This window comes from Branchiostoma belcheri, unplaced genomic scaffold, assembly GCF_001625305.1.
Source record: "Branchiostoma belcheri isolate BF01 breed outbred unplaced genomic scaffold, Haploidv18h27 scaffold23, whole genome shotgun sequence".
Taxonomy (NCBI): Eukaryota; Metazoa; Chordata; class Leptocardii; order Amphioxiformes; family Branchiostomatidae; genus Branchiostoma; species Branchiostoma belcheri.
In genome coordinates, this window is record NW_017803824.1 from 324063 (window position 1) to 339514 (window position 15452).

General features: G+C 42.6%; 1 protein-coding gene across 1 annotated transcript in view; it reads right to left on the minus strand.

The window, feature by feature from the left end:
• LOC109470701 overlaps positions 1–15452 on the minus strand; it is a 102348-nt gene that overhangs the window by 75555 nt on the left and 11341 nt on the right. The window contains exons 7-10 of the mRNA XM_019769734.1: positions 11068–11087; positions 10564–10983; positions 5554–6409; positions 1787–2469 (exon numbers count right to left, since the gene is read on the minus strand). Coding sequence (XP_019625293.1) covers positions 1787–2469; positions 5554–6409; positions 10564–10983; positions 11068–11087 — 1979 coding nt within the window. The remainder of the gene's footprint in view (positions 1–1786; positions 2470–5553; positions 6410–10563; positions 10984–11067; positions 11088–15452) is intronic.

Sequence of the window (15452 nt, forward strand, 5' to 3'; positions counted from 1 at the left end):
AGCGACACACACGTCGCTAGCGTCTAGCTAGTGACAGACTCAGCGTAAAACAAACTTGTACGTGTTATTCTCCCGTCACATCGATAACTGTAGAGTAGACAAGCTCTTGGTACGTACCTGAGTTGTATCTAGGACGAAATCCAGACGATCTGAACCGAAAAAGGCTCGTAGAAAGGCAACGAGAAACCCTCGATACTTTCTTCCACACCACGACACGTCTGGTGGACGGAGACACGGGGGTTAGCAGAATGAGCTCCGCGGAGGTGGGATTCATAATGAGGCGGCGGAGGCGGTTTCTTGTTACACTTTCCTCCGCGGAGTGCGACTTCTTGTGGCAGCTTGCGAAACTTGGTCAACAAATTTCTTTCGACAAGACTGGAGCCAAACAAGACTGTAAAGCTAGGAAGATTATGTCTCCATGCTCCATTTTTTAAGACTATCAAAATTTGAAACAATTTTGAATGACAGGAGCTTGATAAGTCCAAGGGGTGTCAACCTTCAACTCTGCACCAGTCTTGCAATATTGGAGCAATTATCACAGCTACCGCTAGGCGGCGCTGGGGCCAACGGTGCGGATAGTTCAGCTCTCATTCTATTTGACTAGACCCTTATTCTTCACCGTGGATTACTCATTTAGCGGTTCTGTATACGTAGTTTGTGTATAGTCATATATTCACGTTTTAACAAAGATTATGAATCGTGGCTTTTCAATATTTTACACATATTCTGCAACCAGACCAGAGTTATGAACACATGCATACCAAGAATTCAAAACGAAAATTTATTTCCAAGAAATGAAAACGACTTGAAGGAATACATGGTGGTAACATACCAGTAACCAAAACTGACAACTAGCACTTTCTTCGCATATAGATCTATGTACTTATAAGAGAGAATATTAGCTTCTATAACTATAGCTACAAAATGTTATACAGTAGTTTAGAATATCATGAACATGAACTACAGGTTATTCTGTCATCTATGGCAACAATTAGTCAGAAACAAGAAAACAAATACTATACTAAAAGAATCTATAAATAAATCAAATATTTAGTTTAACAGAATAAACCATAACATGCTAATATCTATAAAACCAAAACTCTCTTCCTCTATCTATAACAAAAGAACTTGAAAGAAACAAACTTAGGTTACGGGTTACTAGTAGTTAGCTTGATATACAATGTTTAACATCCCCTATGCTATGCTGTAGACTTAACAAGGGATACTGAAACGTTGTTTGTACTACATCATAGGTTTTCTTTACCAGTCTGATTCCTCACTTTCACATTAAAGAGACTTAACAGGATTGTAAATAAAACTTGCTCTTAGTCACAAAGGTGTCTTGTACAACATGAATGTCCTCAATCCAAGTATTTCTTTTTTCCTGTATGGTTTCACATGACCCACCTTCTTTAGGTCATTATGGCCTGCACACAAGTTGAGGTATTCCAAAATCTCCCACCTTGAGAAATACATGTGTCTCTTGCAATGGCCCAGGTGACTGAACAGTTTGCTGTACTCCTCAGACTGTTAGAGTTTCTTCCCTGTCAGACTTTGCAAACTGGATATTTCATAGGACAAGGTCCACAACTCAATTCTCAAAACTGTGGTTTTGTACTCCTCAGTCACACCTATAGGGTTTCTCAAAGGTGTGTCTGCTTGTGTCTCTTCAGATGACCCGACTGACTGAACTGCTTGCTGCACTCCACACACTTGTAGGGTTTCTCCCCAGTGTGAGTCCGCATGTGTTCCTTCAGATGACCCAGCCGACTAAACTGCCTGCCACACTCGTCACACCTGTAGGGTTTCTCACCAGTGTGCGTACGCATATGGACCTTTAGATAGCCCAGCCGACTGAACTGCCTGCTGCACTCCTCACACCTGTAGGGTTTCTCACCTGTGTGAGTCCGCATGTGAATCTTCAGACTACCCAGCTGACTGAACTGCCTGCTGCACTCCTCACACCTGTAGGGTTTCTCACCTGTATGAGTCTGCATGTGTTTCTTCAGACTACCCAGCTGAGTGAACTGCCTGCTGCACTCCTCACACCTGTAGGGTTCCTCCCCTGTGTGAGTCCGCATGTGTACCTTAAGATGACTCAAGTGACTGAACTGCCTGCTGCACTCCTCACACCTGTAGGGTTTCTCCCCTGTGTGAGTTCGCATGTGTTGCTTCAGATTACCAAGCTCACTGAACTGCTTGCTACACTCCTCACACCTGTAAGGTTTCTCCCCTGTGTGTGTCCGCACATGTTTTTTAAGATGACCCAGCTCTTTGAACTGCCTGCTGCACTCCTCACACCTGTAGGGTTTCTCCCCTGTGTGAGTCCGCATGTGTTTCTTCAGATTACGCAGATCACTGAACTGCCTGCTGCACTCCTCACACTTGTAGGGTTTCTCCCCTGTGTGAGTTCGAATGTGTGCCTTGAGGTTACCCAGCTGAGTGAACTGCTTGCCGCACTCCTCACACCTGTACATTTTTGTGGCAGATCTCCCATCCGATCCTCTTTTGATGCCATCAGAGCCACCGCTGTTTGTTGCCATGGTAACAAAAAAAACCGAGTTCACCTTTGCAGTCCTGGAGTATGAATATGAACAACATTTAAATTCAACACAGTTCCTGTCTGCTCAGGACATGTATCATGCTGATCATATAATTATTCAATCTAAAAGAAACAAAAGAAGCAAGAATTTCTTTGGAATTTTGGTGCTTGCTGTAATAATTTTGCCGCTATTTGTTTGAACCTTTATTTATTGATGCAAAACTTAAATTGGCGTGTTGGGTCGATTTTTCCAAACAGAAGATTTATCATGCAAAAATTATCATCATAATGTTCATGAAATGTTCTTACCTGCAATATATATTTTACACAGTCAAGTCTTGAACTGCTAGACCAGAGTACTGATGTCTGGAAGAACACAGGTGAAGCCTCCCTGTTTCCCTTTCAGCAGGGCAGGCAGCACTACTGGACTAAGGAATCCTGTTTTCCCTTTCAGCACTACTGGACTATGGAATCCTGTGGAAAATGCAAATCAAAAACTTGTAATCAGAAAGCCTGCGACAAAGCTTCCTTATAACTAGTTTAAGTGGATCACCCCGAACTGCCCCTCAATCAATAACGAAACATGTACGAGAGTTAATGAACCTCCCCTGACTCCAGACCTTTCCTCCATGACAGATGTATGGGCGGGAAGACCTTTATGAGGCACATTTGGGGGTTTCCAAAATATTGTATCTCAAAAGAACTCCCAAATTTCAACCCCAAAATTACCCTTTGTATGCGAAATCAACTGTGGTTTATAAAAAGGCGTTTGTATTATATTTGTACAATAAGCAAGCACTCTTGTTGTCGTGTTTGATTGCCAATTTATAAGGAGACCACATAACACCTTCTAGACCTTCGCCGAGGTGTAAACAACTTTTTCTCAGACAAATTTGGAAACGGATAACGTTACGCCATTTTACACCTACAAGGGCACAACAAACCAATAAAAGTTTTCGTGTGTGTGTGTGCTGCTCTATATAAACTGTAAAGTTGTTTCTGACAGAAAATTGTTTACAAACAAGAAACCGTTGCTTTTCGAGAAGTATAGAACTCACAAGCGGCACACACGTCGCTAGCGGCTAGCTAGTTACAGACTCAGAGAGCGTAAAACAAACTTGTACGTGTTATTTTCCCATCACATCGATAACTGTAGAGTAGACAAGCTCTTGGTACGTACCTGCGTTGTATCTAGGATGAAATCCCGACGATCTGAACCGAAAAAGGCTCGTAGAAAGACGACGAGAAGCCCTCGATACTTTATTCCACACAACACGTCTGGTGGACAGAGACACGGGGGTTAGCGGAATGAGCTCCGCGGAGATGGGATTCCTAATGAGGCAAAGCGGTCGGAGGAGGTTTCCTGTTACACTATGCTCCGCGGAGTTCGAATTCATGTGGCAGCTTGCGAAACTTGGTCAACAAATTTCTTTCGACAAGACTGGAGCCAAAGAAGACAGTAAAGCTAGGAAGATTATGTCTCCATGCTCCATTTCAGATTATCAAAATTTGAAACAACTTTGAATGACAGGAGCTTGATAAGTCCAAGGGTTGTCAACCTTCAACTCTGTGCAAGCCTTGCGATATATAGGGGCAATTTTTACAGATACCGCTAGGCGGCGATTGGGCCATCGGAGCGAATCTCTTTTACGCTGGGCTGTCAATCTATTTGACTAGACCCTGAATATCCAGTTATTCATTTTGCTGTTCTGTCCTTTATATATATATTCAAATTTCAACAAAGATTATGAATTTATAGATCAGGGTTTTTCAACACATATTCTTCACATCTGCAACTGGACCGGTGTTATAAACAAACGCATATCTAAAATTCATAAAGAACATTTATTCGCAACAAACACATGTTAAACAGACAACATAATGCATTATATATGTACTTTAATAAGGGTACATATTAGGCCCTATGTAAAGTCTATATAACATGTGCCTGTTGGCTCTATTGCTACAATATGTAATACAGTAAAATATCAGCAAAAAAACTCTATGCAATTGTAACTGCATGCACTAATTCTGTCATCTATGGAAACCATTATAGTCAGAAACAAGAAAAGAAATACGATACTAAAGACTGATTCTATAAATATCTAGGTTAACTGAATAAACAATACCATGCTAATTTGGATGGGATGGTAATCCATCTATAAAAACAAGAAAACAAATACTATATTAAATAATCTGACCCTAAATATCTAGGTTAACACTATAAGCAAAAAACATACTAATAGTGGATGGTAATCTTATAAAAACAAATCTCTCTTCCGCTATAAAAAAAACTTAAAACAAATGACTAGTAACTTAGGTTAGTTAGCTTGATATACAGTGTCTTATCTCCCCTGTATCAGTAATATTGTTATGCTATGCTATGGAATGCTACAAACCAGATGTACCACGTGCAGTCCTATGTATGCAAGGAACATATACAAAACATTCTATGAAAGACACTAAAGCAAACTTTACACAGATTTTTAAAGTCACTGTTTGTAGTACATCATGAAGATAATACATGGCTTTTCCTTTGTCAGTTTGATTCCTCACTCCAAATAAAGAAAGTTAACAGGATTGTAAATAAAAACTTGCTCTTAGTCACAAAGGTGTCTTAGGCATGGTGTCTTGTAGATGTACAACAGGAAATTTCTAAATTATGTCCTCAATCCTAGTACTTCTTTTATTTTTTTTCCTGTATGGTTTTTCACAAGATCAGCCTTCTCTAGGTCTGCACACAAGTTGAGTTATTCCAAAACCTCCCACCTTGAGTTTGCATGTGTCTATTGCAATGACCCAGGTGACTGAACAGTTTGCTGAACTCCTAACACTGTTAGAGTTTCTTCCATGCAAGCTGGGTATTTCATAGGACCAGGCTCACAACTCAATCCTCAAAAGTGTGAGGTTTTGTACTCCTCAGTCACACTTGTAGGGTTTCTCACAGGTGAGTCTGCATGTGTCTCTTCAGACTACCCAGCTGACTGAACTGTCTACTGCACTCCTCACACCTGTAGGGTTTCTCCCCTGTGTGAGTCCGCATGTGAGCCTTCAGACTATCCAGCCGACCAAACTGTCTGCTGCATTCCTCACACCTGTATGGCTTCTCCCCTGTGTGAGTCCGCATGTGACACTTTAGAGCACTCCAGTGATTGAACTGCCTGCTACACTCCTCACACCTGTAGGGTTTCTCACCTGTGTGAGTCCGCATGTGTTTCTTAAGATTACTCAGCTCACTGAACTGCTTGCTGCACTCCTCACACCTGTAGGGTTTCTCACCTGTGTGAGTCTGCATATGTTTCTTCAGGCTACCCAGCCTGCTAAACTGCCTGCTGCATTCCTCACACCTGTAGGGTTTCTCACCTGTGTGAGTCTGCATATGTTTCTTCAGGCTACCCAGCCTACTAAACTGCCTGCTGCATTCCTCACACCTGTAGGGTTTCTCACCTGTGTGAGTCCGCATGTGTTTCTTCAGATTACTCAGCTCACTGAACTGCTTGCTGCACTCCTCACACCTATAGGGTTTCTCACCTGTGTGAGTCTGCATATGTTTCTTCAGGCTACCCAGCCTACTAAACTGGCTGCTGCACTCCTCACACCCGTAGGGTTTTTCACCTGTGTGTGTCCGCATATGTTTCTTCAGGCTACCCAGCCTACTAAACTGTCTGCTGCACTCCTCACACCCGTAGGGTTTCTCACCTGTGTGAGCCCGCATGTGCGTCTTCAGATGACTCAGCTGACTGAACTGCCTGTCACACTCTTTACACTTGTAGGGCCTCTCTCCTGTATGAGTCTGCATGTGTTTCTTCAGATTACCCAGTTGAGTGAACTGCCTGCTGCACTCCTCACACCTGTAGGGTTTCTCTCCTGTGTGAGTTCGCATGTGAGTCTTCAGATTATGCAGATCACTGAACTGCCTGCTGCACTCCTCACACCTGTGGGGTTTCTCTCCTGTGTGAGTCCACATGTGTTTCTTCAGATTACCCAGCTCTCTAAACTGCTTGCTGCACTCCTCACATCTGTACGTTCTTGTGGCAGATCTCCCATCCGATCCTCTTTTGATGCCATCAGAGCCACCGCTGTTTGTTGCCATGGTAACAAAAGCTGAATTCACCTCTGTAGTCCTGAGTGTGAAGATGAACAACATTTAATTTCAACACAGTTCCTGTCTGCTCAGGACATGTATCATGCTGATCATATAATTACTCAATCTAAAAGAAACAAAAAGCAAGAATTTCTTTGGAAATTTGGTGCTTGCTGTGATAATTTTGGTGCTGTTTGTTTGAACCTTTATCTAATGATGCAAAACATAAATTGGCGAGTTGAGTCAATTTTTCCAAACAGGAGAGCTATCACTTATGTAAAAATTATCATCATTGCTTGTCCAGAACATAGAAACACCATAGATTCTATAGTATCTAGGAAAACTGCTAAAGAGTGCTAAAACATAATTATTTCTATATTGGAACAAGAATCAGACTATACCAAATTTCATGACGAATTTCAAGTCTCTTGGGATATGCTGCTTAACCACATACATACAAATGCACCTAAAAATAACTTTCCTTGACATGTTAATGATATGTTCTTACCTGCAATATATCTTTCACACAGTCAAGTCTTGAGCTGCTACACCAGAGTACTGATGTCTGGGAGAACACAGGTGAAGCCTCACTGTTTTTCCTTTCAGCAGGGCAGGCAGCACTACTGGACTATGGAATCCTGTTTCCCTTTCAGCACTACTGGACTATGGAATCCTGTTTCCCTTTCAGCACTACTGGACTATGGAATCCTGATTTCCCTTTTAGCACTACTGGACTATGGAATCCTGTTTCCCTTTCCAGCACTACTGGACTATGGAATCCTGTTTTCCTTTCAGCACTACCGGACCTTGGAATCCTGTTTTCCCTTTCAGCACTACTGGACTATGGAATCCTGTTTTCCCTTTCAGCACTACTGGACTTTGGAATCCTGTTTTCCCTTTCAGCACTACTGGACTTTGGAACCCTGATATCCTTTTCAGCAGTACTGGACAATGGAATCCTGTGGAAAGTGGAAAACAAAAAGATGTGATCAAAAAGCCTACATTTCCTTCAAAGATCTCCTTAGTCGACAAAGCTTCCTTCTAAATAGTTAATGTATCACCCCTAACTGCCCTCAATCAATAACGCGACATGTATGAGAGTTAATGAACCTCCCCGGACTCCAGACCTTTCCTCCGTGATAGAAACCTGATGTCTGGGCGCGGAGACCGTTACGAGGCACATTTGGGGGTTTACACAATATTCTATCTCAAAAGAACTCCCAAATTTCAGCCCCAAAATCACCCTTTGTCTGCAAAATCAACTGTGGATTCCAAGACCGGCATTTTTGCCACTTGTAAAATATGCAAGTACTTCTGTTGTTGTGTTTTATTTCTAAGTTTTAAGGAGTCAAGATAACCCCTTCTAGACCTTCGCTGAGGTGTCAACAACATTTTCTCACACATGAATTGTTACACCTAGAACACCCTGTAGACAACAACATAAATTTGCGTACGTGTGCTGCTCTAAATACCCTGTTAGGTTGCTGCTGACAGAAACTTGTTTTCATACAAGAAACCGTTGCTTTTCGAGCAGTATAGAACTTCTCACAAGCGGCACACACGTCGCTAGCGGCTAGCTGGTGAGAGACTTACTCAGACTCAGAGAGCGTAAAACAAACTTGTACGTGTTATTTTCCTGTCACATCGACAACTGTAGAGTAGACAGGCTCTTGGTACGTACCTGAGTTGTATGTAGGATGAAATCCCGACGATCTGAACCGAAAAAGGCTCGTAGAAAGACGACGAGAAACCCTCGATACTTTCTTCTACACCACGACACGTCTGGTGGACGGAGACACGGGGTCTAGCGGAATAAGCTCCGCGGAGATGGGATTCATAATGAGGCAAGCGGCATTGTTCTCGTTATCCGCGGAGTTCGAATGCTTGTGGCAGTTTTTACCTCCATGAAAAATGGAGGCATTGTTTTTGGCGTGCCTGTGTGTGCGTCTATCTGTGTGTTTGTGTTTCCGGATATTTGCGGCTAGCATAGCTTTTGAACCTTTGGATGGATTGTAATAATATTTGGTATGTCGATAGGTGTTGGGTAGCCAAAGGTTAAGGTCGATTTTGGGCCTCCTGGTGGCTGATCTTGGTACCGCAGCAGAACTTCCGGTTTTTGTATCTTTTGTTCTGGACGTACTAAGGTCTTGATTTTTGAATGGTAATTCCTACCAGTAATAAGTGGTGTGGGTTTGGTCCCCCTAGCAGCTTGTTCTGGAATTGCAGTGGGGTTTCTGGCGAAACCTTTCAGAGCAGATAAATTCACAAAGGAACAATGTATTTTTATGATTTTTGGTATGTGGGTAGCTAAGACAGAGATCTACATTATTGGATGAAAATTTTGCATATGATTTATAAATCATGGTGTTGCAACAGTTTGCACATATTCCTCACATCTGCAACCAGACCAGTGTTATAAACAAACTCATATCTAAAATTCAAAAAGAACATTTATTTAAAACAAATGAAATCGACTTAAACCAATGGATCGTACCATACTGGTAACAAACTAACAACAGGCACTCACCTCGCATATAGATTATGTACTTTAAGATTGAATATTAGCTTCTATAACTATAGCTTCAAAATGTTATACAGTAGTTTACAATATCAGTAACAACACTAGTCTTCATCTAACTACAATTACATGAACTACTGGTTATTCTGTCATCTATGGCAACAATTAGTCAGAAACAAGAAAACAAATACTAGAGTCTGGATTAAATAAACTGATTCTATAAATATCTAGGTTAAAAGAATAAACCATAACATGCTAATATCTATAAAACCAAAACTCTCTTCCTCTATAACAAAAGAACTTGAAAGAAATAAACTTAGGTTACGGGTTAGTTAGCTTGATATACAATGTTTAACATCCCCTATGCTATGCTATAGCCTTGGGGTACTGAAACATTGTTAGTAGTACATCATAGGTTTTCTTTACCAGTACAGTCTGATTCCTCACTTTCGCATTAAAGAGAGTTAACAGGATAAAAGTCTGACAAGGAAGAAACTCCAACAGTGTGAGGAGTTCAGCAAACTGTTCAGTCACCTGGGCCATACATTGTAAGCGACACATGCAAACTCTAATAATGACCTAAAGACGATGGGTCACGTGAAACCAGACAGGAAAAAAAAGAATTACTTGGATTGAGGACATTCATGTTGTACATCTTTGTGACTAAGAGAAAGTTTATTTACAATCCAACAGTTTGCTGAACTCCTCACACTGTTGGAGTTTCTTCCCTGTCAGACTTTGAAAACTGGATATTTCATAGGTCCAGGCTCACAACTCAATCCTCAAAACTGTGCGGTTTTGTACTCCTCAGTCACACCTGTAGGGTTTCTCACAAGTGAGTCTGCCTGTGTTTCTTCAGACTACTCAGATGACTGAACCGCATGCTGCACTCCTCACACCTATAGGGTTTCTCACCAGTATGAGTCCGCATGTGTCTCTTCAGGTTACCTAGCTGACTGAACTGCCTGCTGCATTCCTCACACCTGTAGGGTTTCTCTTCTATGTGAGTCTGCATGTGAGAGTTTAGACTACTCGATTGCCTAAACTGCCTGCTGCACTCCTCACAACTGTAGGGTTTCTCACCAGTGTGAGTCCGCATGTGTGCCTTGAAATTACCAAGCTGACTGAACTGCCTGCTGCATTCCTCACACCTGTAGGGTTTCTCTCCTGTGTGAGTCCGAATATGTTTCTTCAGACTATCCAGCAGCCTGAACTGCTTGCTGCACTCCTCACACCTGTAGGGTTTCTCACCTGTGTGAGTCCGCGTGTGGGTCTTTAGGTCACACTGGTGACGGAACTGCCTGCTGCACTCCTCACACCTGTAGGGTTTTTCACCTGTGTGCGTCCGCATGTGTGTCTTGAGACTATCCAGCCTACTGAACTGCCTGCTGCATTCCTCACACTTGAAGCGTTTCTCACCTGTGTGAGTCAGCATATGAGACTTCAGATGACCCAGCCGACTGAACTGCCTGCTGCACTCCTCACACCTGTAGGGTTTCTCTCCTGTGTGAGTCCGCATGTGTTTCTTAAGACTACCCAAGGCACTGAACTGCTTGCTGCACTCCTCACAGCTGTAGGGTTTCTCCCCTGTGTGAGTCCGCATGTGAGTCTTCAGATTACCCAGTAGACTGAACTGCCTGCTGCAGTCTTCACACTTGTAGGGTTTCTCCCCTGTGTGAGTCAGCATGTGGGTCTTGAGATTACACAGCTTTCTGAACTGCTTGCTGCACTCCTCACATCTGTGCGGTTTCTCCCCTGTGTGAGTCCGCATGTGGGTCTTTAGACTACCCAGCTCACTGAACTGCCTGCTGCATTCTTCACACTTGTAAGGTTTCTCCCCTGTGTGAGTCCGCATGTGTGCCTTGAGATTACACAGTTGACCGAACTGCCTGCTGCATTCCTCACACCTGTAGGGTTTCTCACCTGTGTGAGTCCTCATGTGTCTCTTCAGATTATGCAGATCACTGAACTGCCTGCTGCACTCCTCACACTTGTAGGATTTCTCCCCAGTGTGAGTCCGCATGTGTGCCTTGAGATTACCCAGATGACTGAACTGCTTGCTGCACTCCTCACACCTGTATGTTTTTGTGGCAGATCTCCCATCCGATCCTGTTTTGATGCCATCAGAGCCATTGCTGTTTGTTGCCATGGTAACAAAAGCTGAATTCACCTCTGTGGTCCTGGAGTATGAAAATGACATTTCATTTCAACACAGTTTTTCCGTATCTCATCAGGCAAACACTAAAACCGAAGAAACTATCAAGTAGTCTTCAAATTTGTATCGAGAAAAGCAAGGAACTTGGAAACTTGTTGGTTGCTGGGATAATTTTGACACTATGAGTTTGTTTGAACATTTATCTGTTGTTTCAAAACTTAAATTGGCCTGTTGTGTAGGGTTGAAATTAATGACACTTCTCAAAAAGAAGAGCTTTCACTTTTGCAAAAATTATCATCATTCCTTATCCAGAACTTTTCCCCAAATACAACATAAAAACACCAGAAGTTCTACTGCAGTTCCTAGGAAATCTGCCATATTGCTAAAAACATAATCATTTCATCAGTGGGACAAGATTATACCAAATTTCATGACAATCAATCCAAAGCCTCTTGAGACGTGCTGCTAAACCGCACACATACAAATGCAACAAAATATGCAACTTTTTCTTGGAGAAGTTAATAGTATGTCTTACCTACAAAATATCTTATACAAAGAGCACTGATGTCTGGAAGAACACAGGTGAAGCCTCACTGTTTCCTTTTCAGCACTACTTTCAGCACTACTGGACTATGGAATTCTGTTTTTCCTTTCAGCACTACTGGACTATGGAATCCTGTTTTCCCTTCAGCACTACTGGACAATGGAATCCTGTGGAAAACGGAAAACAAAAAGATGTGATCAGAAAGCATGCATTACCCTCAAATATCCCCTCAGTCGACAAAGCTTCCTTCTATATAGTTAATGTATCATCCCTAATTCCCCTTCAATCAATAACGCAACATGTACGAGAGTTAATGAACCTCCCCTCACTCCAGACCTTTCCTCCGTGATAGAAACCAGATGTCTGGGCGGGAAGATCGTTACGAGGCACAAAGAACTTCCAAATTTCAACCCCAAAATTACCCTTTGTCTGCAAAATCAACTGTGGATTATAGAAAGGCATTTGTATTATATTTGTACAATAAGCAAGCACTCTTGTTGTCGTGTTTGATTTCCAATATTTAAGGAGACCGCATAACCCCTTCTAGACCTTCGCTGAGGTGTCAACAACTTTTTCTCAGACAAATTTGGAAACGATCTACGCCATTTTACTCCTACAAGGATACATGTACAACAAATCCAAAGAAAGCTTGCGTGTGTGTGCTGCTCTATTTGAACTCTGTTGTTTCTGACAGAAACCTGTTTACAAACAAGAAACCGTTGCTTTTCGAGCTGTATAGAAGACCATATAACTTCTCACAAGCGGCACACACGTCGCTAGCGGCTATAGTGACAGACTTAGACAGCGTAAAACAAACTTGTACGTGTTATTCTCCTGTCACATCGATAACTGTAGAGTAGACAAGCTCTTGGTACGTACCTGAGTTGTATGTAAGACGAAATCCCGACGATCTGAACCGAAAAAGGCTCGTAGAAAGACGACGTTTGCGAGAAGCCCTGGATACTTTCTTCCACACCACGACACGGCTGGTGGACGGAGACACGGGGGTTCGCGGAATCAGCTCCGCGGAGATAGGATTCCTAGGTCGGCGGAGGCGGTTTCTTGTTACACTTTGGTCCGCGGAGTTCGAACTCTAGTGGCAGCTTGCGAAACTTGGTCAACAAATTTCTTTCGACAAGATTGGAGCCAAAGAAGACTGTAAAGCTATGAAGATTAGGTCTCCATGCTCAATTTCAGATTATTAAAATTTGAAACAACTTTGAATGACAGGAGCTTGATAAGTAGCCTGTGTACCATCCTATATGATGCATGGGCTCCCATACTCCCCCATAAGAAATATTTCTTAGGGGGCAGTATGGGAGCCCAGGCATACAACTAGGATGGCACCCAGGCTACTTGATAAGTCCAGGGGATGTCAGCCTTCAACTCCGCGCAAGCCTTGCAATATTGGAGCAATTATTACAGCTACCGCTAGGCGGCGCTCAAGCCAAAGGGGCGAATCTTTTTTTCTGGGCTTTTATTCTATTTGACTAGACCATGAATCTGAAGTTTCTCATTTAGCGGTTCTGTAGTTTATGTATATTCATATATTCACGTTTTAAAAAATCTTATTGAATCATGGCGTTTCATTATTTTACACATATTTTGCAACCAGACCAGAGTTATGAACACATGCATACCAAAAATTCAAAACGAAAATTTATTTCCAACAAATAAAAACGACTTGAAGGGATGCATGGTAACATACCAGTAATCAAAACTGACAACAGGCACTCATATAGATCTATGTACTACAAGAGTAAATATAAGCTTCTATAACTATAGCTACAAAATGTTAGACAGTAGTTTAGAATATCAGCAACAATACTAGTCTTTATCTACCTACAATTACATGAACTACAGGTATTTCTGTCATCTATGGCAACAATTAGTCAGAAACAAGAAAACAAATACTAGAGTCTGGACTAAATAAACCGATTCTATAAATATCTAGGTTAACAGAATAAACCATAACATGCTAATATCTATAAAACCAAAACTCTCTTCCTCAATAACAAAAGAACTTGAAAGAAATAAACTTAGGTTACGGGTTAGTAAGCTTGATATACAGTGTTTAACATCCCCTATGCTATGCTGTAGACTAAACAAGGGGTACTGAAACCTTGTTTGTACTACATCATAGGTTTTCTTTACCAGTCTGATTCCTCACTTTCACATTAACAGAGTTAACAGGATTGTAAAAAAACTTGCTCTTAGTCACAAAGATGTCTTGTACAACATAAATGTCCTCAATCAAAGTATTTCTTTTTTTCCTGTATGGTTTGACATGACCCACCTTCTTTGTGTCATTATTAGAGTTTGCATGTGTAGCTTACAATTGTATAACCCAGGTGACTTAGTATGCTGCACTCTTCACAGTGTTGGAGTTTCTTCCCTGTCAGACTTTGAAAACTGGATATTTCATAGGACCAGGCTCACAACTCCTCAAAACTGTGAGGTTTTGTACTGCCTCAGTCACACCTGTAGGGTTTCTCACAGGTGTGTCCGCATGTGTCTCTTCAGATGACCCGACTGACTGAACTGCCTGCTGCACTCCTCACACCTGTAGGGTTTCTCCCCTGTGTGAGTCCGCATGTGTTTCTTCAGACTATCCAGCAGCCTGAACTGCCTGCTGCACTCCTCACACCTGTAGGGTTTCTCACCAGTATGAGTCCGCATGTGTTTCTTCAGATCACCCAGCTGACTGAACTGCCTGCTGCACTCCTCACACTTGTAGGGTTTCTCACCTGTGTGACTTTGCATGTGTGTCTTAAGATGAGCCAGCTGACAGAACTGCCTACTGCATTCCTCACATCTGTAGGGTTTCTCACCTGTATGAGTCCGCATGTGTTCTTCAGATGAGCCAGCTGACTGAACTGCCTGCTGCATTGCTCACACTGTAGGGTTTCTCTCCTGTGTGAGTCCGTATGTGTTTCTTTAGATGACCCAGCTGACTGAACTGCTTGCTGCACTCCTCACACCTGTAGGGTTTCTCCCCTGCGTGGGTCCGCATGTGAGTCTTCAGACTACCCAGCTGAGTGAACTGCCTGCTGCACTCCTCACACTTGTAGGGCTTCTCCTGTGTGTGTGTGCGAATATGTTTTTTCAGACCACCCAGCTCACTGAACTGCCTGCCACACTCCTCACACCTGTAGGGTTTCTCACCTGTGTGAGTCCGCATGTGGTCCTTCAGACTACCCGACCGACTGAACTGCCTGCTGCACTCCTCACACCTGTAGGGTGTCTCCCCCTGTGTGAGTCCGCATGTGTGTCTTGAGATTACCCAGATGACTGAACTGCCTGCAGCACTCCTCACACTTGTAGGGTTTCTCCCCTGTGTGAGTTCGCATGTGAGTCTTCTAGATTATGCAGATCACTGAACTGCCTGCTGCACTCCTCACACTTGTAGGATTTCTCCCCAGTGTGAGTCCGCACTGTGTGCCTTGAGATTACCCAGATGACTGAACTGCTTGCTGCACTCCTCACACCTGTATGTTTTTGTGGCAGATCTCCCATCCGATCCTGTTTTGATGCCATCAGAGCCATTGCTGTTTGTTGCCATGGTAACAAAAGCTGAATTCACCTCTGTGGTCCTGGAGTATGAAAATG